This window comes from Artemia sp. Qi Xiang Cuo, chromosome 5 (genome assembly GCF_049724085.1).
Source record: "Artemia sp. Qi Xiang Cuo chromosome 5, ASM4972408v1, whole genome shotgun sequence".
NCBI classification, from domain to species: Eukaryota; Metazoa; Arthropoda; class Branchiopoda; order Anostraca; family Artemiidae; genus Artemia; species Artemia sp. Qi Xiang Cuo.
Window position 1 is genome coordinate 73521305 of NC_142798.1, and position 22411 is coordinate 73543715.

At 33.0% G+C, this 22411-nt stretch overlaps 1 protein-coding gene across 1 annotated transcript in view; it reads right to left on the reverse strand.

Annotated features, from left to right (window-relative positions):
- Positions 1-6790: 6790 nt before the first annotated feature.
- Positions 6791-22411, reverse strand: part of Sec24AB (Protein transport protein Sec24AB) — a 98764-nt gene continuing 83143 nt past the window's right edge. Inside the window, exons 10-11 of the mRNA XM_089088989.1 lie at positions 11039-11142; positions 6791-7181 (exon numbers count right to left, since the gene is read on the reverse strand). Of these exons, the coding sequence (XP_088945115.1) occupies positions 7070-7181; positions 11039-11142 (216 nt within the window). The 3' untranslated portion in view covers positions 6791-7069. The remainder of the gene's footprint in view (positions 7182-11038; positions 11143-22411) is intronic.

The following is a 22411-nucleotide window of genomic DNA, read 5'->3' on the forward strand; positions in this document are numbered from 1 at the left end:
CGATTCTTATGGATTTGCTTTGAGAAAGTCCAACAATGTTGAAGCCAGAATTCAGACAGGATTCTAAACTACTAGCCTATCTAAAAGAGTTAGATTAACGCAGGAAAAGTGCCCAGTGTTTGAACGACATCAAAGCAACTAAACATGTTCTGTTGAATGTATTGAGAGTTCATTAAAAATTAACTATGACATTCAACGAAAAGAAAAGTAGTCTAGAATTTTAAAAAAGCTCAAAAACGACATATATGTTACTTATTCACTTTACATTTATTCTATATACATTTTTATTTTGTACTATAGCTAGACTAATCCCTCTTTACAATTTTGTTTGAGAATAGGGGTGGAAAGGGTGAAATAATGTCTGTAAATTTAGTGTCATGATGAAATCTTGTTTTTAGAAACTGCTTTAGTAGCCTTTTCCCTTATTATACAGGCGTTTAAAATGGTTGAATGATAACAACGATCAAACAGTTTTATGAAATTTCATCATGAACTTATCAAGTTGAACAACAAGCTGAAGAAAATAAGCTTTCGTTCTTTATAAAAATAATTTTTCCAGAGAACCAACATTATTCGACTTTGAATAAAAACAGAAAGCAGAAACAGAAAAACTTATTCAATGACTTAAAGACCCTCTTTTTTAACAGAAGATTTAAATATGCATAGTAGAGGGAAATTTGGATTCCTGTGATAACCTAGCTTAATAAATACCGCAAAGGCCTAAAAAAATAAGGAATGAACCAGATAAAACAATTTTATTTCACAGACTTTAAACACAATAACTTTCAAAATTACAGACATACAGAACTCGAAATCAACCTAGAAGGCCGCACAGAAGGGGAGGATAGTTAATAGTTCATGGATTTCATCCCTCATTATCAAGTCTTCAAAAACTTCACACTTAATGAAAAAAGAAGCATATCACTTTTCTGAAAGATAAATTTCAACCCCCAAAGCCCAGTCATGACAAGACGATATATTGTGTCAAGCAAAAATAACCAAGCAACGCCAATAAGTGAATACAGGCTTATATGGTTGCCTAGAAGTGAAGTTCTCTAAAATCTTTCAAGAAAATTTGTCAAAAAAGAAAAAAACCTCATGGAAAAATAATTTATATATTCCACTGGGATTCGATATTTAATAATGAATCGTTCAAACAGGAAGCTTTAATTATTAAATACAATTTTTTGACATACAAACGAATTTTCGATCGTCACCCAAAAAAGAAGTGAACTAACTATTCGTCTACATGCTGATACAGTTTTCATCAGTTAGCGGCAAATTCCGCTGCAAACCAAGGCAAAATTCGACTCCTGCAAGAGCCTAACTTAAAGGTCAAGTCGCATTGAGATTTTACTGACAGCAAGATTTAGCTAGTTCTAACTCAGGCCAATCAGATTTTTCATAGTTTTCTGATTGGCTTAAAATCGAATTAGCTCAAATTAGCGGCAGCTAATTTCCGGTATTAGTTAAATCTCAATGTAAATGGGCCTTAATAGAGCTTTAAATTGATTATAAAATTTGCCTGAAATCACCGAAAGATCTACACTGTAAAAAAGTACGGGAAGCCATTTTCCTTTTGTAGTTTCCATTTTTCCTGTTCTGTTATACGCTCTATTTAAATGTGTGCTTTATTCATTTGGTATTTTCGTCAACCATTAAATTCGAGCTTTTAGCATAAAACACGATTTCATTTATTACTTAAAATTAGGTCGACGAGCCGATAGACGAATCACAAGTCAACGGACCCGCATCCCAGACACGTGCTTTGCAACGGCTTCATACTCTGGCTAAAATTTGCTTTACAGTTGCTCTGAGAAGTGACAAGAGCACTTTTTGGGCAACTATACAGACGAATTTTAGACAAAGGATAATAAAATTATGATCAGGGCGGAATATTTTTTTCCAAAATAAAATGTATTTATGAAGTTTGAACAGCTTAAAACGGGATATACAATTTCAAGCTTTACTAAATTATGTTAATTTCCTTCTTCGGATAAATAATGCTAATTTCCTTCTTCTTGAAAGTTTCTATACGAAAAGCGGAAAATTTACCAAAATTACAATTTCTCCTTTTCACAAATTTCATTACGATTTCTGAAAGCGGAAAATTTGATTATTTCGTCGTTCATTTGACTTGAAGATAATGTCCTTCAGGGAAATCGATGCCCCGGAACGTGTCATATAAGAACAAGGGACAAAATGGAAGCTACGGGTCAAAATCCTTTTCTCCCAAAAACATCTACATAATCTACACATTATTCATTCTGTTATGTAATCCGGAGTAGTCTGCTACTCATTTGTCAAATCAGCAACATCATTAAATCAGCAAGTTGATTAGTTTGCTAAAAGAGGCAAAAATTGTGCCATTATAATGGGTATTATGGGGTTTCGTATTGATATATTTACTCATTCCTTTTTTGGCATGAGCTTGATTATTCACTGCCACATATACTATTAACAACTCATTTCTGCGCCGTGCCAGCTGAGGTAAATACGGCGTCACAAACTCTTCCCCCCCCCCTAATCTGTTTAAAGCTTTACTCTTTTAAGACCTATTTAAGTACTAGAGCCACATAAAGTATTTATCCTTAGCCAACGAGCAAAAAAAATACTCAGGGTTCGCCCAGAGTATACTTTTCAAAAATACCCCACCACGCCGCTATTATTCCCCGGAGCAGTAAACTAAAAGCGATAATTTCATCTGCTCCTTTTGCTCAGTTCGATGGCAGTTCGATGTTCGATGCTCAGTTCGATGGCTTATCCCAGATGAAATAAAATCTTCGGCAGTTTTTCATTTTCGGCAGAATTGCATCAAAGATGGTAATACAAAGTCATGTATTAAGGAGAGGCGTATACGCCTCTCCTTAATACTAATCCACTAATCATACCTCTCCTAATCAATAAGACCCTAAGGGTCTTATTCCAGGGAGGGGTCAAGTTTTGTCAAATCTTTAGAAAAAAAACAAATCACATTAAAAATAGAGCAAATTATAAAAAATCAAGGGAATTGAGAAGGAGGCAAGGACTCCAGAACAGCCTGCCCCTATGTATGTGCCTGATATGAGAAGAATACAACCGGATGTAAAGTAAGTTCTAGCTAAAATAAGGAGATATACCCCTTTGTACTAAAATTAAATTGAGAAGACATTTAGAGGATTTGTTTTCACCTTTATATCGAAATTACCCCATTCTATTCATATTAAACTACAGTCACATTTGTGTTAAATTATCATAGCATATTTTAGCTTCCTCGCACTCTCCCTTTTCTTCTTTTATTCTCCTTTCACTCTTTCTCATATTAAATTATTATACATGTGCCGGCTTCACTATCCATTATTTAGCTTAGGAAATTTTGAATAATATTCCGAGTGGCATTGGTGGGGCTGAGCAAACTCTTATATTTAGAAACAGAATAAAGAAAATTTCTTAAATGATGGCTTATAGTACTTTAGACTATTTAAAAGAAAAAAAAATTATTTTTTTTTCTGCTTTTTTTTTATGATCAGGGTATATTAAGAGGATGTTTTGATTTTTTTTGCATTTTTAAATCATTGATTAATCGGTTGAGAGTCAAAGGATTGCACCCGTCTTTTACCAGGCGCTTTGTTATTCTTAAATGATATTTAAAACAACAAACTACCCCCTTTTTTTGGTGGTTATTATTAAATTATGTTCATCTTATAGCAAATTGTAAATGAATTAGTTCAGTTCAAAAGTTGGGTATATCATACTTTAGCTTCCTCGCATTTTTTCCCTTTTCTTTACGTGAAACACCAATTTTCAAATCGAAGGGAAAATTACGAAAAGGTCAATTACCATCAATTGGACGGGTAAATCTTCCTCATCAACTAAAAATTCGGCTGGGATTTCAGTTAAGCATGGCTAATCCAGCTTTGTGGTCAAAAGAAGGATGAAAAGACGGCTAACTTCTAAAAGACTAACCTTTTTAAAACTTCAAACTTTTTCGCATGCTGACCAGTGGTCTGCGTTGCGCAGGTACCGACCCCCTGATTCGATGCCTTCGGCCGGGAGTGCAATACGTGGTTGGGGGCAAATCATCAGACGAAACCCACCCACTAAATTGCAAACTAAACATAAACTATTAAAGCATAAAGATATATAGTCTATTTCAGTTTTACGTTACAAATAGAGTTTAAAAAATACGCTTTTGTTATTAAAAAAAAAAAAAAACCTGGATTGCCCACGACTAATCCAACTCTATTAGAAAATGGCTAATGGAAAAGCTGTTCACGTAATTATATTTCTATACAATTTATTCAACACGATGGGGAAACGAATAAACTACACTGTTTTAACCTTGGGGGATGGGGGGGGGATTCACTTAAGATTTTCTTTTTGGTCAACTACTTAAAGTGGGCGACAAGGTTGCTACTTGTCACTGTAAGAAAGACCCAGCAAATGATACATCAATTCGACACCCTATGCACCAGCAATGGCTCTGGAGGATATTTATCCATTATCCTTTACTTATAGAGGTGTATCTTAAGTCCTAGTAGCACGATTTTCCTGTACTTGAACGTACTTTATCCTTTTTTTTTGGCGGAGGGGTGAGCAACTTCTGACCATTCAAAGAGCATTATTAAGAAACTCGCTAATTTCTTAACAATGACTAACTTTTAAACCTATTTTCCTTTTTTGGGTCCAAATTTTCAAATATCGAAAATCAACGCTAATTCTTCGTGATTTTTTTTTTTATAACTTTTATTCGTTCTCATTTAAGAAACGTTTATTCGTGAATAGAGGTTAAATATAATTACGTGTTTTTCAAATTATATCTAGAAAAATGCTTAGAACAACAAAATAACTTTTAAGTCAAGACAGCACGATCGGCATTCTTGCGTTTCTATATAAGAAATTAAGGATTCCATCGTTATAGCAGGATTATTGCTGCAAAACACGGTTGCCACTGAAAACAGAACAATATCCCTAGATTCACTTACAAGCAAGGTCGTATTCAGGGAAGGGGTTAGGGTATTTGAACCCCCCTTTGAAATGTTTGTTGAACTCGTAAGAACTTTACACGTTTTTTGTACCCCTGCCCCAACAAAAAATACCTGCTTGGAAGAAATCCCAAGATTTGAAAGGATATCAAATAATAATAAGAAATTTTATATGCATAATACACTTTTCGAGGGTAAATTGAATACGTATGTATACTTTACCAAGATCCCAAGGTCAGGATAGAAATTTCAATATCTTGGAAAAACTCCGAAGGAGTGGGAGCCCTGATGCAAACTATTTATCCTTGGTGGTTTAAGCAAAAACAAATAGTTCAGAGATTACCCAGACAAGATAGGGATGGGTAGATTACTTTTGAATCTGCATTTGAAATTAAAAATAAAACGCATACGAATAAAGAGATCATTCAGCGTTCAAGCAACGCTTTCAGGGTTGCCATCTCTAGTAATCTGTGCTAATTATTAAGGATTCATTTTTGTTTTTGAATGTGAGGTTATTTCCACTGTTGATTTTCAGGGAGATTTGCAGACCACTAACATGATTACCGACTACAAAAAAAAAGAAAAAAAAAAAAAAAAAAAAAAAAAAGAAGCGTCTTCGTTTTCTAGTTAGATTTCTTATTAGTTTCCTTTCTTCACATGCGATTTTTCCGTTATTTAATGGCAAAAATATTACAAGACGGATATCTTATTTTTAACAAAAAAAATTGAATTTTTCTGTTGTCTTGTCGAAATCTGTTTCTTACCTTTTTGACGAAAAAAGCCAAAAGATTAGGCGACTTAAAGACAACTCTTGGGCTAAGAACAACCCTGAACACAAAGCCGAAATAACACGTCAACTACCTGACAAAATACATTCCCTGCTAAGACAAGCTCTGAGGAATTATAAAATAAATTTAGATGGTTGCTCGGAAAACCAATGTCAAATATGATCGTTTGAACAAGAATAAATAAAAAAAGGAGGAAACTAGTGATTTTGCAGACAAAATCACCAACACATAAGGATCCATAACCATATATGGTGCATACACCTCAAAGCCTGTTTTTGCAAACAATGCTCAAAACTAAAACCCCACTTAGTATACATTGAAAGGAAACCTGTTTAGTAAAGAACATTGATTCATCACATACCCAATCATTACTACTTTCTAATACACTTGAAATTATGACTAAAGTATCAGACACGTACGCAGAAATTTTCTTTTTCGGGCCCAACAGCAAAAGAAAATTTGATATTAGCCTAGAGAACTGACTGGAGAGAAGGAAATATGTTAATAAAACAATTCTTACATTATAATATGAAGAATAATCGTAGTTAACACATTTTGACTGTAGCAAACCTTTATCTTCACTTATTTCAGTGTTTTACCAATTTTTCTAATGCATTTATCATTTTTTTCAGTAGCTTTTCTTCAGTTTTGAATCATCCCTGAAACAGAGCCCCTTTTACTAATTTGTTTGTAGAGGACGTTAAAGTAATTGCAGTAGCGCTAATACAAAATTCACGAAAAGTGTATTGACTGAAGACAATTCTACGAAAAAAAAAATATAGATAGCGCTTTGTTTCAGAAAAACGGCCAGAATCTTGAGTTAACAGAGCTGATTTAGCAGACTTTTCAAAATTAAACAAAGGTTTCTGCGAAAAATTGATGAATTTCTTAGAAAACACGCAAATAAGTGAAGATAAAGGTTAGCTGTATGCAAAATGCGTTAACAATCATTTTTCTGCATATTATAAAGTTAGAATTGTTTTCCTAACATGTTTCTTTCTCTCCAGTTAATTCTCTAGGCTTATACCGAAAATTTTATGTGTGTGGGGGGGGGGGGGGGGAGAATATTAAAAAAACAAATCATTTGATAAAAAGTGGGAGTCCATGAGCCCTCGCCTCAACGTTCATCCCTGTCAAGCATCATAACATATCTTAATAATCCTAAATTATGCAGTAGCGTAATACGAAAAAAGAAATTCCCACAAGAAATAATGACTTTATCATCAAATCATTAAGAATATCAATCGAATGCTATCCCATTATTTACTCCGTAAAATTAGCTAGCAAAATTTAAGTGTACACCGTTAGTCCCCTAGCTCACTTCACCTTCGTTTTCAACTGCTGTAGAAATTCAAAATAAGAAACTCCTATTTTTGTCTTATCTTCAACAAGCCGATTGAAAAAGCTGGTCTTCTCGGGTACCTCATCCCTAGAAAAAAAATAAATAAGAAATTTACAAAAAACCTAGAAGTAGGGCCGAAAAAAAAGAGCATTAAAACAGTTATGGAATAAAACTCAGCGCTACCACTTATTCAAAGCGACAAATCATTATCATAAAAACATAAAGAAAATGACCTATATCATATTTGAGCATCTAAATCCGTGATTCCCAACGTGTGGCGTAGGCCCCACCGGTGTGCCATGGCGATATTTCGATGGGTCATGGGCAGGACGTGCACCCCTCGGCTGACTATACTTTAGAGCCTTAATTTTGAAAAAAAAATCATGCAAATTACGTCACAGTCATATGCATTTAAAATGCAAAAACAATACATGATAGTATTATATAAAATAGAGAAAGAGATAGAAAATAGAGAAAGAGAAAAAACATTTTGTCATGCCCTCACAAAGAAAGAGAACATGTAATTCTTTCATTTCCTCAGAAATATTACATTTATGTCATTATTACATTTATGTTAATATTACATTTATGGTATACACGTTGTCGTGTATACCAAAGCTTCGTTCGATTCTAACTTTGTATGTCGACAAAAATGCCTCGATAGATCTTACGAATATAGTGTCCGATTCATTGGTTATTTTGTCAAGGAAATGGAACAAAGATAGAGAAAGAGAATACACATTTTTTATGTCCTCACAAAGACAGACAACATGCAACTCTTTCGTTTCCTCCAAATATTACACTTCTGTCTGCAGACAATGAATCGAGCGTTGTACTTTCGACATAAATATGAATGAAACACACACACTCTCTGTTGTGTCGACAGATGAAGCACTCTTCTTTTTCACGACTTGGTCTCATCGATTGTAGATCCTGAGGAGTCGACAAGAATTGTCCAGAAAGACTTAATTACGCTATGTTGTTGAGAGGAGCAACTCATTGATTTGTTTTTATACAATACTTCCGTGGTTTTTACACGGAGTAGTAATTGTATATACTGGACTGATTTTCTTTTTTTATTCCCTTTTGAATGAATTACTTTCGTGGTTTGACGAAGGTATCTGCAAATTGTAAATGTAAGTAATTGTATATTAAATATTTTATGTTAGCTATTTTAGTTTATATATATTTCTTACTTTTAGCTTCTAATTTCTTTTCTTTTTTTTAGGCTGAAGACGCCTTGTTATATACGGGCGAAATATTCGTTGGAGTTTTGATGTTTCTCTTCGCTTTCAATTACTGGCCGTATACCTGTTTGTCGTCTTTATATTCATTTCTTTGTTTTATTCTCTTTTGATTTTGCATTTCTTCCTTTTTATAATTGTTTTGGTTTAAATTATTCCTATTTTTCAGCACTGAAAACACCTTGTTGTATTCAGGCAAAATGTTCTATTCGACTATTTTAGTAGTAATAATAATTTATTTTTAACACACTATAAACAACAAGACAAAAGTGGAGTAAAGAATATAAAAAAAAAAAAAAAAAAAACTGAAATGACTCAAGACCATGAAATGACTGAAACTTAGAAATAACAGTCCTTCTTATATACAAATAAAATCAGCACCAAAAAAATTCGGCACCAAAACCCCTTTTGCCAGGAGAAGACAAGCTTCATCAAGACTTTATTCTGACTTTGGCAACCATTCCATACATTTTTATACTCATTTAGTTTAAAAGTATAGTATAAGTGCAGTACAACTATACTAAGTAATAAAAACATACCACGTTTTCACTATATTAAGTAAATATACTAAATAGCCTTAGTCTTAGCTGTCAAAGTTGTCCGGAAACAACCAGCACCAAATTCAAGTCAGTGCTACTTATCTTCATTTGTATCATATTTTGTCGAATCATTTAATTATTGTACATAGTTTATTGTTTTTAGTACTTTGATTTGATGTTGATATTTGTTGACAAGGCCACTGCTACTTTTATAATATTACGATGAAGCAAATAAAATGATTGATTGATTGATCGTATATTAGTCAGTAGAATGGATCAAAACCACTATTATCGGTAGCTGGAAGTTTTGCTTTCCTAATTTGTGTTTCCAAAATAATAAACTAATAACTTCATATTCATCACCAGATATTTCTTTATAAATTCCAAATAATGCAGAGTGAATTTATCTCTCAATTTATCTTTGAAAGATTCCTTTGCTACTTAAAAACCTCACTTATTTATTTAACAGTTGAAAATAGTTATTAGGCATATAATAATTTATTTATACATCTATATAATAATTTATGTAATAACCAACAGAAAAAAGTGGAGTAAAGAAATACAAAAGGAAAATAGACCAAAATCAAGCAAAAAACAGTGAACTAGAACAAAAACATAGGATAAAACCATGAAATGGATGAAATTTTGAAATAGCAGACTTTGAATATGCTGATGACATTATTTAACTTAGTCGTTAAATTGGTAATTTAATATTTTAGTGAATTAGTTAAAGAGAAAATATTTGGAAATTAGCGATGCCAAATGTCAATACTTTGCTATAAGTGATCCCCATGGCTCTCTCCAAGTTGATTTCGGCAATGGTTGGATTTTCCGTACTTTGTATTCGAAGATGTACCTTAATGTTCAGTATTCACCTGCTGAAGGAGTTTCCCCTCATTTAATAATAAACCATTATTTACTAGAAAATCAATAAATAATAGATAATAATAATTTAATCAATTATAAATTGTCTTTTAATAACAAAGTTTGATAAAAAAAAAAAATTTAATAATAAATTAATCAGAGGCTAAGAATCGAAAACTTTTGGTTCTCTTATTCAGCTGTGTGGCTCTATGAGAAAAAGCATATTAGCTAGACTTTATCAGTCGATGGTTCTCTCTCTTGCTGTTTATATATTTATTTAGGAAAGAAAAAGGAACAAAATTCCCTCCACAAAAACAAATAAATAACTATACAAATATCAAACTGCGTAAATCAACCGGATGAGACGGTAAGGAGGACTCAGCCTTAAACACGCTTCAGAAGTAAGTTCCTGTAGATGATTGTGCAGAGCACGCATAATATCAATAGTACCAAAATTTGCAATACTGGAAATAATAAATGCGGATTTGATTCAGATGACTTTCTCGAAGCAACTTCGGCAGCAATCTCAACAAGTTTTTAGCTTATAACATATTTTTTAACATATTAATTAAATAACATATATTTTAAATATGTTAAATTTTTATTTGGTGTCCCTCTGAGCACTCGTATAACATTCTTGAAAAGTATGCATAGATACAATATGCATGTATGTATGTATGTATATATAGAATATGTGTATGCATGTATAGAATAGATCATTAACCGTCATTAAAGACTCGCTTGATTTTACACTAATCACTCATGTTCCTGACCTTAAGACTGTTACTGTTCGCTCTAACTCTGTTCAGGTGAGTGCGAAATACTTCTATTTCTTTTTTTGAAAAAAAACCTCCAAAAAAAATTAGATATAGAATAGATATCATAAATAGATCTGAAACCGCGCAACAAGAGTTTGTTTCATTCATATTGTTGTGTACAACAACAATATGGGGTGTGTATAACAACAATATGGTACCACAGCTGGGGTAGATCAACGAATACCGAACTAACAATAGATTGGCTACTAATGACCCGCTTGAGGTAGTAAAGAATAAGTTTGATCTACTAGCAAAAAAAGAGCTAAAATCATTTGAGTGACAGAAACTTACTGCCTCTTATTAACAAAATTTAAAATTTGTATGCATTATTCTAGTTGTTTATTTGTGACGTGATGTGCCGCATTTGTTATCTTGAGTTTGATACTTTAATTAATCTGATTTTTTTATGCATTAATTACTGCTCAATTTTTGTATTTATGAGAAGAAAAAAAGTATAATAATAATAATCCTATTCTTACCTAAAAACTTGTACAGCTGCTGGATAGCTCTTTTCGTTTTGCAACAGATCAATGAACTTCCTCAAGTTGTTAGATTCAGGAGTGTCAAAGGTGGGAAGTTCGTACTGGAATAAAATTAAAATCAATTCCAATAAGTATTCACAAGAAGACTTATGGGGCTGTCTAAGGACAGTTTTAGGTATAACTTTGAGTGACATTGCATAAACAAAAGCTGTACAAAAAATTGATTTCTAAAAAATCCACAAAAATTGGCTTCTAAAAAAATCCACTTTCTAAGGCTGTACAGAAAAAAAGGGTCGAACAAATTAGATCACGTTTTATGGAGGGAGATTCACTTTGGCACTTGGCACTCGCAACACAGGGAATAATAGGAAAATTATAGTAAATCATAGGGAAAAAACAAATGAATGTGATTTCATGCACCCACCACCTACGTCCTTGAGCGTCCTTGCCAGTCCTTAGATTCCATAACTAGGCAGCTTAATTTCTTATGATAGTCCCATCGATTTCGAATTTGGCGCTTGAATTTATAACTTCTAAGCTGCGTCTCCATTTGGCGTTTTCTGAAAAACCGGGACCAGAAACTGGAAAACTGGGTAGTGTAGACCGTTACTACCGTTCTATTTTTCCGCTTCGGGTACGACACAAAATGATGCCAATAAGATGGTGAAGACGGTTTGTTCCGTTTTCTGGGAGCCTTGTTGAGAAACAAATTTGAAAAAAAGAGTTATGGAACTTACTAAAAAAGATAAAAAGGTCAAAAAAAAAAAGAATAAAAGAAAAAGAATAAATGAAATTATTTCTAAAACCAGTATGAAAAAGAAATGAAAAATGACTAAATTTGATAAAAACAATTAAATTAATAAATTTAAATGTTATTATAATGCAGCTGATGAATCACAGTTCTTGGTAACGAACTGTAAGTAAGGAGCGACTCGGCTAAATAGTAATGGAGACTCTAAAAACGGAATTTTGATACCAATAGATACATCAAAAGAACCAACTTATTATGCTGATTCCAAATATATAAAATTCATCAAGTTTAGTGTTACCAATCAAAAGCTATGAGCCTGGTTCATAAAAAAAAAAAAAAAAAAAAAAAAAATCGCGTGCTGACCAATGGTCTGCGTAGCGCAGGTTTCACCTGACGCTTATCAAAGGATAATACGTGTAAAAAGGCTGGACACATATCGGCACTCTCACTTTTTATTTCAAAACACATTATTCGGAAGAGCCACCCAAATAAGGAACTTGGGGAAGGTCGATCGATTTAGAAAATGTTATTCGGTTTCTTCCATGCGTAGACTTCCCTGTTTCAATACCTTCTCCACTCTTCTTACTGGTATTTTGTACAGTTCTTTTCTAAAATAATTCATCAACCACCCCATTTCAAGCAAAACTTTTTTTAAACTGTACTAAAAAAACTTAAAACCTGAAAAGTTAATGCTTATCTGTTTTAATTTGGGAGCATTCTAAAATTAATTACCCAAATATAACATCTACCTAGTCATTAACTAAAGTCCTTGTCGTCATAGGGGACCTCTCGACGATGGTACTAAAATTACAAAAATCTAATAAAACACTCTTTTTTAAAATTGTTGTTTCAATCATCTCAAAAAAAAAATTTTTAAGTTTTGAAAAATTCAAAAAACCTTTGTTATTAAAAAATTTGTTCACCTTATTTTATAAAGGTTTTGTTGCGCATATCAAACCACTATCCATCAGTTAAACTTTAATCCACCAATTCAATCAACACGAATATGCATCAACTCTTAAGAACTTAAAAGTTGTTTATCATGGAACTAATATTTTTCTGGGAATATGTTACAAAATCGATGGGCCTATATATTTTGAAATTTATCCACCACCGCATGATTGAAATACCTCTTAAGCTTGAGGGCTTTTTAAATAGCTTTTTTATAGTTTTAAACTAATTTGCAATATTACAATTGACAATCAAATATTCGTCTAAAAATTCAAAACATCTTCAGAAAATTTTCCACATTTGATCACCAGGTGATCATCAGGATACTAACACATCAGGTACAAATATCTTCTCCAACCCCTCAACCGGTCCCATTTAGCCATAGGTTATATGAATACCTAACTAAAAATGATAATTAACTAAATATAATACACAGCAAGCATCAATTAATCCTATTTCCTCCTTTTTTCTCAACGCTTTCTCCTGTGTAATACGAGGTATATTTTCACTTTTTTTTCAGATATGATTTGATGATTTTCCGTATTAACTTCATGTAATATCTAGATCTCTCAGCTTTTCACCTCGTGACAGCGGAATGGTGCCGAGAATAGTCCGCTGTCACAAGGTGAAGAGGTTCAATCCCGAGTGTCGCGAATCTTAGTGCCCCGGAAGCTAAAAAAATTATTAGCGAAGAAGATCGCTAATAATTTTTTGAAATATGGAAAACTGTGGTAAATTCAAATGTAGGCAATATATACGTTTTGGTGTATAGGCTACACCAAGCTCTATGATTCTGCTTGGTAGTATTACACAATATCAATTATCAAACAGTTCGTGGTAACGAACTGTAACTAAGGAGCGACCCGGCTCAATGGTAACCGAAACTCTAGAAAACGGGTTTTTGATACCAATAGATACATCAAACGAATCAAATTTCAATGCTGATTTCAAATATATAACTTTTATCAAGTTTAGTGCTACCCATCAAATGTTACGTGCCTGAGAAAATTTGGCTGATTTTCAAAAAAAGGGGGAAAGACCCCCTAAAAGTTATAGAACCTTAATGAAAATCACATCATCACATTCAGCATATAAGAGAATCCTACTGTAGAGGTATGAAGCTCCTATGCACAAAAATGCGGAATTTTGCATTTTTTGTCAGAAGAAAGATCACGGATGCATGTTTATTTTTATTTTATTTTTTTTCCAGGAGTGATCGTATCGACCCAGTGGTCCTAAAATATCGTAGGAGGGCTCATTAGAACGGAAATTCAAAGTTCTAGTGCCCTTTTTAAGTGACCAAAAAAATGGAGGGCAACTAGGACCCCTCCACGCTTTTTTTTTCCAAAGTTACCCGATCAAAATTTTGAGACAGCCATTTTGTTCAGCATGGTCGAAAATATAATAAATATTTCTTTTAGGATGACTTAATCCCCCAAAGTCCCCAGGGGGAGGGCTGAAAGTTATAAACTTTACCCAATGTTTACATATAGTATTGGTTATTGGGAAGTATACAGAAGTTTTCAGGAAGGATTTTTTTCTGGAGGGGGGGGGCTAGAGGAGGGGGTTACTCTGGAGAATCTTTCCGTGGAGAATGTTTCTTTGGGGTAAAGGACATTTCTATGAAGAGGACGCCGGATTTCCAAGAATTATTTAAAAAACGATCAGAAATTAAATTAAAAAAAACAAGTTTTTTCAACTGAAAGTAAGAAGCAATATTAGAACTTAAAACGAACAGAAATTATAAAGTATATGAGGGGGTTTTCTCCCCCAAGTCAATACCGCACTCTTAATGCTACAGGTTTTTTTAGTGCTTTCAAAAGAGCTATCTATTCTAATTAAACGACATTTGTGATTCAGGGGTTTGTGAATCAAAATTTTTTTTTTAATTTTAACTTAAAGAACGTGTTATTGACTAAGGGGATAACCCCCTCATATACGTAATAACATATACGTAATAAAAAAAAAACAATAAAAAAACAAGCGATACGGCTCAATAGTAATCGAAACTTTTAAAAGCTTTTAAAAATTTTGATGTCAATAAATGTATCAAAAGAATGTGTTTATAATGCTAATTCTAAATATATAAATTTTATTAAGTTTAGTATTACTCATCAAAGGCTACGAGCCTGAGAAAATTTAACCGATTTTTTAAAGAGGGCGGAAACATCCCCTACAAGTGAAAGAATTTTAATGAAAATCACACCGTCAGATTCAGCGTATCAGAAAACCCTATTACATAGGTTTAAAGCTCATAGCTGCAAAAATCTGCAACTTTGTATTTTTTGCCAGAAGAAAAATTAGTTATGTAAGTTAATTTGTAAAGACATCCATTTAGCAAAAGAAAAGTAAAATTTTTATGCAAATTTTGTTTACTTATTCAATGACGATTAGCCAAAATAAAAGCTGCATTAACTAAAAAACGATCAGAAATTAATTAAAAAAAACAAGTTTTTTAAACTGAAAGGAAGGAGCGACAATAACACTTAAACCGACCAGAAATTAGTCCGTATATGAAAGGGGCTGTCCCTTCCTCAACGCCTCGCTCTTTACGCTAAAGTTTGAATCTGTCTCACAACTTTATTTTTTAAAACAATAAAAAACTTTAGCGTAAAGAGCGAGGCGTTGAGGAGGGGACAGCCCCTTTCAAATACGGAATAATTTCTGTTCGTTTTAAGTTTTAATGTCGCTCCTTACTTTCAGTTTAAAAAACTTGTTTTTTTTTATTTAATCATATATAAATAACAGTCCAGAGATATTATCACAAGAGTCTAAATTCTATTTCGTATTTCACTTGCAAGCAACGCTCCCTGAGGCGATGTTCATCAGACGAGCGCTGAATGAATAGCGTAAATTTGAAAATTTTAATGTTTGACAATTTTTGAAATTTATAATTTTAAACATTGTAATTTTTAATTTTTAAGCAGCCAAGAGAAAACTGTCAAATGATGCATTATTTGGACAGTGGCGTAAAATCAAGAAAATTAGGGGAAGGGGAATTTTTTTTTTCTATTTTCAATAAAATACCAAAAACAAGTACCAACAAGCTTTCTTAACAAGTACCAAAACAAGCTTCGATGACATAGATGCTTACCAGAAAAATAGTCACTTGTGTGCACACCTTTCTCTAGGAAAGTAGGAAATTTCATTTTTTGTCGATAGTGGTTCTACTGGGTTAAATCTTCAGTTCTGAGAATCCGACATTAACCAAAACTCAATTAAGAAGCTATTCAAACATTGTTTCCGTCTCTTAGCACAGTATTTATTTTCTTATTTTACTATTAAACTTTTCAAGAGTTTTTTATATTTTCAGGTTTTAATACATAAAATAACTGTTAGAACCAAGAATATATTTTGAAAGCTTTAATGATAGTTCATAAAGCATTACAGTTAAAGTATGTAAAAACTATAACTAAAACTACATGTCGTTGAAAAAAACTTTAATTTCTGATTGTTTTCCAAAATCATGCTGGAAATCCTAATCCGTGGGAAATGTTTTCTTATCTGTCCTTTTTCTAAAAATTTCTGGTCTTTTACGATTACACCTTGTTTATTTTCTAAAGAACATAAATTTGAAATTTATTTATTATAAATTTATAAATTTATTTTTTGAAAGAACATAAAGAACATAAATAGTTCATAAAGCAATACAGTTAAAGTATGTAAAAACTATAACTAAAACTACATGTCGTTGAAAAAAACTTTAATTTCTGATTATTTTCAAAATCATGCTGGAAATCCTAATCCGTGGGAAATTCTTCTCGAAAATATCCCCCGCCCCCTAGTAAAAAGGTGCTGCATCTATCAATATAAAAATTCCGTTTTTCAGAGTTTCGGTTACTATTGAGCCACATCACTCCTTACTTTCAGTTCGTTACCAAGAACTGCTTGAATTGTCTGTTTGAACTCCGTGTAAATCGGCTTTGGAACGAGCTTTGGAACGGCTTTGGATATCCTGCCTTTGGCCGGGAATTCAATATATGGTTAGGTGTAAATCATCTGACGCTTATCAAAGGATAATACGTGTAAAAAGGCTGGACACATATCGGCACTCTCACTTTTTATTTCAAAACACGTTATTCGGAAGAGCCACTCAAATAAGAAACTTGTGGAAGGTCGATTGATTTACAAAATGTTCATTCGGTTTTTCCATGCTCTTCTTACTGGTATAACAGTATAACAGTCGCTCTTTACGCTGAAGTTTTTCATTGTTAAAAAAAATAGAGTTGTGAGTAAGTCAAACTTAAGCGGAAGGAGTGAGGCGTTGAGGAGGGGACTGCCTCTTTCATATACGGAATAATTTCTGTTCGTTTTAAGTCTTAACGTCGTTCCTTACTTTCGGTAAAAAAAACTTGACTTTTTTTTATTGCATTGGTAAACGTCTTTTACTTAATGCAGGTTTTGATTTTGACCCACCGTACATGAATAATTAAAAAAAAAATTGAATATTAATTTTACTTTTATTTGGTTAAATGGCTTTCTCGAAACCTGTTTAATTTTATTTAGGAACTTTTTTATTAGTAATAAATATAGGTAACTGATGAGTTTACTAACGTAATGAACTTCTTTATCCATATATTTTTAATACGTATATTAGTGGATTTGCCTCCTAATCAATACCTTGCTCTTAAAGCTAAAGTTTGAATTGTTTTCCAATTTTTTTAAAAATGACCCCTTAATCACAAATGCCGTTAATTAGAATAAATAGCTCTTATGAAAGTACTAAATAATATTTGGCTTAAAGAGCGAGGTATTGACTAGGGGATGAACCCAATCATATACGTAATGTTTTCTGTCGTTTTAAGTTTTGATGTTGCTCCTTACTTTCAGTTAAAAAACTTGATTTTTTTATATATAATTTCTGATCTTTTTTTAAATAATGCTGGGAAATCCGGCACCCCCTTCATAGCAATGTCCATTTTCTCCCATGAAAACTTCCTTCATGGTAAGATCCTCCCACATAACCCCCGAACCACCCCCACTACCACAAAAAATCCCCTCTGAAAACGTCTGTATACTTCCCAGTAACCAATACTATATGTTAACATTGGGTAAAGTTCATAACTTTCAGCCCTCCTCCCGGGGACTTTGGGGGATTCAGTCATCCTAAAAGACATAGTTATCATATTTTCGACCATGCTGAACAAAATGGCAGTCTCAAAATTTTGATCGGGTGGCTTTAGGAAAAAAATGAGCGTTGGAGGGGACCTAGATGCTCTTCATTTATTTGGTAACTCGAAATGGGCATTATAACTTTGAATTTCCGCTCAAATGAGCTCTCCCACGATATTTTAGGACTACTGGGTCGATACGATCACCCCTGGGAAAAAAAAAAACAAACAAACAAATAAACACGCATCCGTGACCTTTCTTCTGGCAAAAAATGCAAAATTCTACATTTTTGTAGATAGGAGCTTGAAACTTCCGCAGTAGGGTTCTCTGATGCGCTGAATATGATGGTGTGTTTCTCATACGCTCATACTATCTATCCCGCAAACACTTGTAAACATTGTTCTTTTATGCATCGGAATTCCTTATATGATGTAATTAAAGTCCCTGTCAAGACTGTGTCCAGAGGGGGGTATTACCAGATTTGAACGTCCCACCCCTGAAATTTTTATTCGAATTGCATAAAAAGTAACTAAAATGTGAATAAAGAAATCTTTGTTGCGTTTTGTAAATTTTTTTTTTTTGTATTCCCCCCCCCCCCCCCGCAAAAAAAAATCCCCAATACCTCCTTGGTTCTAGTTGTTCGAGGGCGTGACTTGTCTCCTACACTGAAGATGATTATTTGGGATATTTGGATACGAGAGATAAGTAGTTCGTCTATGAAAAAAAAAACAAAAAACTACTGATGTTACATATAATATTACCATGCAGGATCATAAAATTAAATGTAGCCTATATACCACATACATATTACCTATTTTTTTTTTTTTTTTTAATTTACCACAAATTTAGATAGTTTTTTAAAGAAAAAAAAACTGTATTTTACATTCAATTCGAAAAGTTCTTGTAACATACGATATTGGACCTTGGTCCATGGATACAGGATATGAGTAGTTTGTCTCTGAGAAGAAATAATTGATATTGTGTAATACTACCAAGCAGAATCATAGAGCTAGGTGTAGCCTATACACCAAAACGAATATATTGCCTACATTTGAATTTACCACAGTTTTCCATATTTCAAAAAATTATTAGCGATCTTCTTCGCTAATAATTTTTATTAGCTTCCGGGACACTTAGATTCGCGACACTCGGGATTGAACCTCTTCACCTAGTGACAGCGGACCATTCTCGGCACCATTCCGCTGTCACGAGGTGAAAAGCTGAGAGATTTAGTTATTACATGAAACTGATACGGAAAATCATCAGATCATATCTGAAAAAAAAAGTGAAAATATACCTCGTATTACACAGGAGAAAGCGTTGAGAAAAAAGGAGGAAATAGGATTAATTGATGCTTGCTGTGTATTATATTTAGTTAATTATCATTTTTAGTTAGGTATTCATACGTATAACCTATGGCTAAATGGGACCGGTTGAGGGGTTGGAGAAGATATTTGTACCTGATGTGTTAGTATCCTGGAGCTCAAATCTGGAAAATTTTCTTAAGATGTTTTGAATTTTTAGACGAATATTTGATTGTCAATTATAATATTGTAAATTAAGTTTAAAACTATAAAAAAGCTATTTAAAAAGCCCTCAAGCTTAAGAGGTATTTCAATCGTGCGGTGGTGGATAAATTTCAAAATATATAGGCCCATCGATTTTGTAACATATTCCCAGAAAAATATTAGTTCCATGATAAACAACTTTTAAGTTCTTAAGAGTTGATGCATATTCGTGTTGATTGAATTGGTGGATTAAAGTTTAACTGATGGATAGTGGTTTGATATGCGCAACAAAACCTTTATAAGATAAGGTGAAAAATTTTTTAATAACAAAGGTTTTTGAATTTTTCAAAACTTAAAAAGTTTTTTTTTGGAGATGATTGAAACAACAATTTTAAAAAAGAGTTTTATTGAATTTTTTTAATTTTAGTACCATCGTCGAGAGGTCCCCTATGACGAAAAGGACTTTGGTTAATTGCTAGGTAGATGTTATATTTGGGTAATTAATTATAGAATGCTCCCAAATTAAAACAGATAAGCATTAACTTTGCAGGTTTGAAGTTTTTTTTAGTACAGTTTAAACAAATGTTGGCTTGAAATGGGGTGGTCGATGAATTATCAAACAGTTCGTGGTAACGAACTGTAAGTAAGGAGCGACCCGGCTCAATGGTAACCGAAACTGTAATAAACGGAATTTCGATACCAATAGATACATCAAAAGAATCAGATTTTAATGCTGATTTCAAACATATAAGTTTCATCAAGTTTAGCCCTACCTATCAAAAGTAAAGGCCTGAGAAAATTTGTCTGATTTTCGAAGAAAGGGGGAAAGACCCCCTAAAAGTTATAGAACCTTAATGAAAATCACACCATCATATTCAGCGTATCAGAGAACCCTACTGCGGAGGTTTCAAGCTCCTATCTCCAAAAATGTGGAATTTTGTATTTTTTGCCGGAAGAAAGATCACGGATGTGTGTTTATTTGTTCTGTTTGTTTTTTTTTTTTTTTTTCCAGGGGTGATCGTATCGATCCAGTGGTCCTAGAATATCGTGGGAGGGCTCATTCGAACGGAAATTAAAAGTTCTAGTGCCATTTTTAAGTGACCAAAAAAAATGAAGGGCAACTAGGCCCCCTCCCACGCTCATTTTTTCCTCGAAGTCCCCCGATCAAAGTTCTGAGATAGCCATTTTGTTCAGCATGGTCGAAAATATGATAACCATATCTTTTAGGATGACTTAATCTCCCAAAGTCACTGGGGGGAGGGCTGAAAGTTATGAACTTTACCAAATGCTAACATATAGTATTGGCTATTGGGAAGTATACAGACGTTTTCAGAGGGGATTTTTTCTGGTAGTGGGGGGGGGGAGTGGTTCGGGGGTTATGTGGGAGGATCTTACCATGAAGGAAGTTTTCATGGGAGAAGGGACATTGCTATGAAGAGGGTGCCAGATTTCCCAGCATAATTTAAAAAAAGATCAGAAATTATATATAAAAAAACAAGTTTTTTAACTGTAAGTAAGGAGCAACATCAAAACATAAAACGACAGAAAACATTACGTATATGATTGGGTTCATCCCCTAGTCAATACCTCGCTCTTTAAGCCAAAGATTATTTAGTGCTTTCATAAGAGCTATTTATTCTAATCAACGGCATTTGTGATTAAGGGTTCATTTTTAAAGAATTAGAACAAAATTCGAACTTTAGCTTAAAGAGCAAGGTATTGACTAGGGGGCGAACCCTCTAATATACGTATTAAAAATACAAGAATATAGAGGTTCGTTACGTAAGTTGATTCGTAAGTTACGTATATTTATTACTAATAAAAACGTTCGTAAATAAAATTAAACAGCTTTCGAGAAATTCATTTAACCAAATAAAAGTAAAATTAATCTTCAAATTTTTTTTTTTATTATTCATGTACGGTGAGCCAAAATCAAAAACTGGATTAATTCAAAAACGTTCAAAAATTAAGTAAAAAAAAAACAGTTTTTTTTTAACTGAAAGTAAGGAACGACCTTAAAACTTAAAACGAACAGAAATTATTCCGTATATGAAAGGGGCTGTCCCCTCCTCAACGCCTCGCTCTTTACGCTATAGTTTGACTTTCTCACAGCTCTATTTTTTTAAACAATGAAAAGCTTTAGCGTAAAGAGCGACTGTTATACTGTTATACCAGTAAGAAGAGCATGGAAAAACCGAATGAACATTTTGTAAATCAATCGACCTTCCACAAGTTCCTTATTTGAGTGGCTCTTCCGAATAACGTGCTTTGAAATAAAAAGTGAGAGTGCCGATACGTGTCCAGCCTTTTTACACGTATTATCCTTTGATAAGCGTCAGATGATTTACACCTAACCATATATTGAACTCCTGGCCAAAAGCAGGATATCCAAAGCCGTTCCAAAGCTCGTTCCAAAGCCGATTTACACGGAGTTCAAACAGACAATTCAAGCAGTTCTTGGTAACGAACTGAAAGTAAGGAGTGATGTGGCTCAATAGTAACCGAAACTCTGAAAAACGGAATTTTTATATTGATAGATGCAGCACCTTTTTACTAGGGGGCGGGGGACATTTTCGAGAAGAATTTCCCACGGATTAGGATTTCCAGCATGATTTTGAAAATAATCAGAAATTAAAGTTTTTTTCAACGACATGTAGTTTTAGTTATAGTTTTTACATACTTTAACTGTATTGCTTTATGAACTATTTATGTTCTCTATGCTCTTTCAAAAAATAAATTTATAAATTTATAATAAATAAACTTCAAATTTATATTCTTTAGAAAATAAACAAGGTGTAATTTTAAAAGGAGAGATAAGAAAACCGAAGAAGGATCTGAATGTTTCAGGTCCTCAAGAACACAATAAAAAGATTAATAATCCATTAGTTTACTCGTTGGAAATTTTGTAAATTCTAACAAAATTGAGATTTTAGACTTAACGATTAATATTAACTATGAAAAAATTTGTAAATTTAAACGTACATTTTAAAGAGCTGCTGAATATTTAAATACTATAAATTATAACGTAAATTTGAAAACGTGTAATTT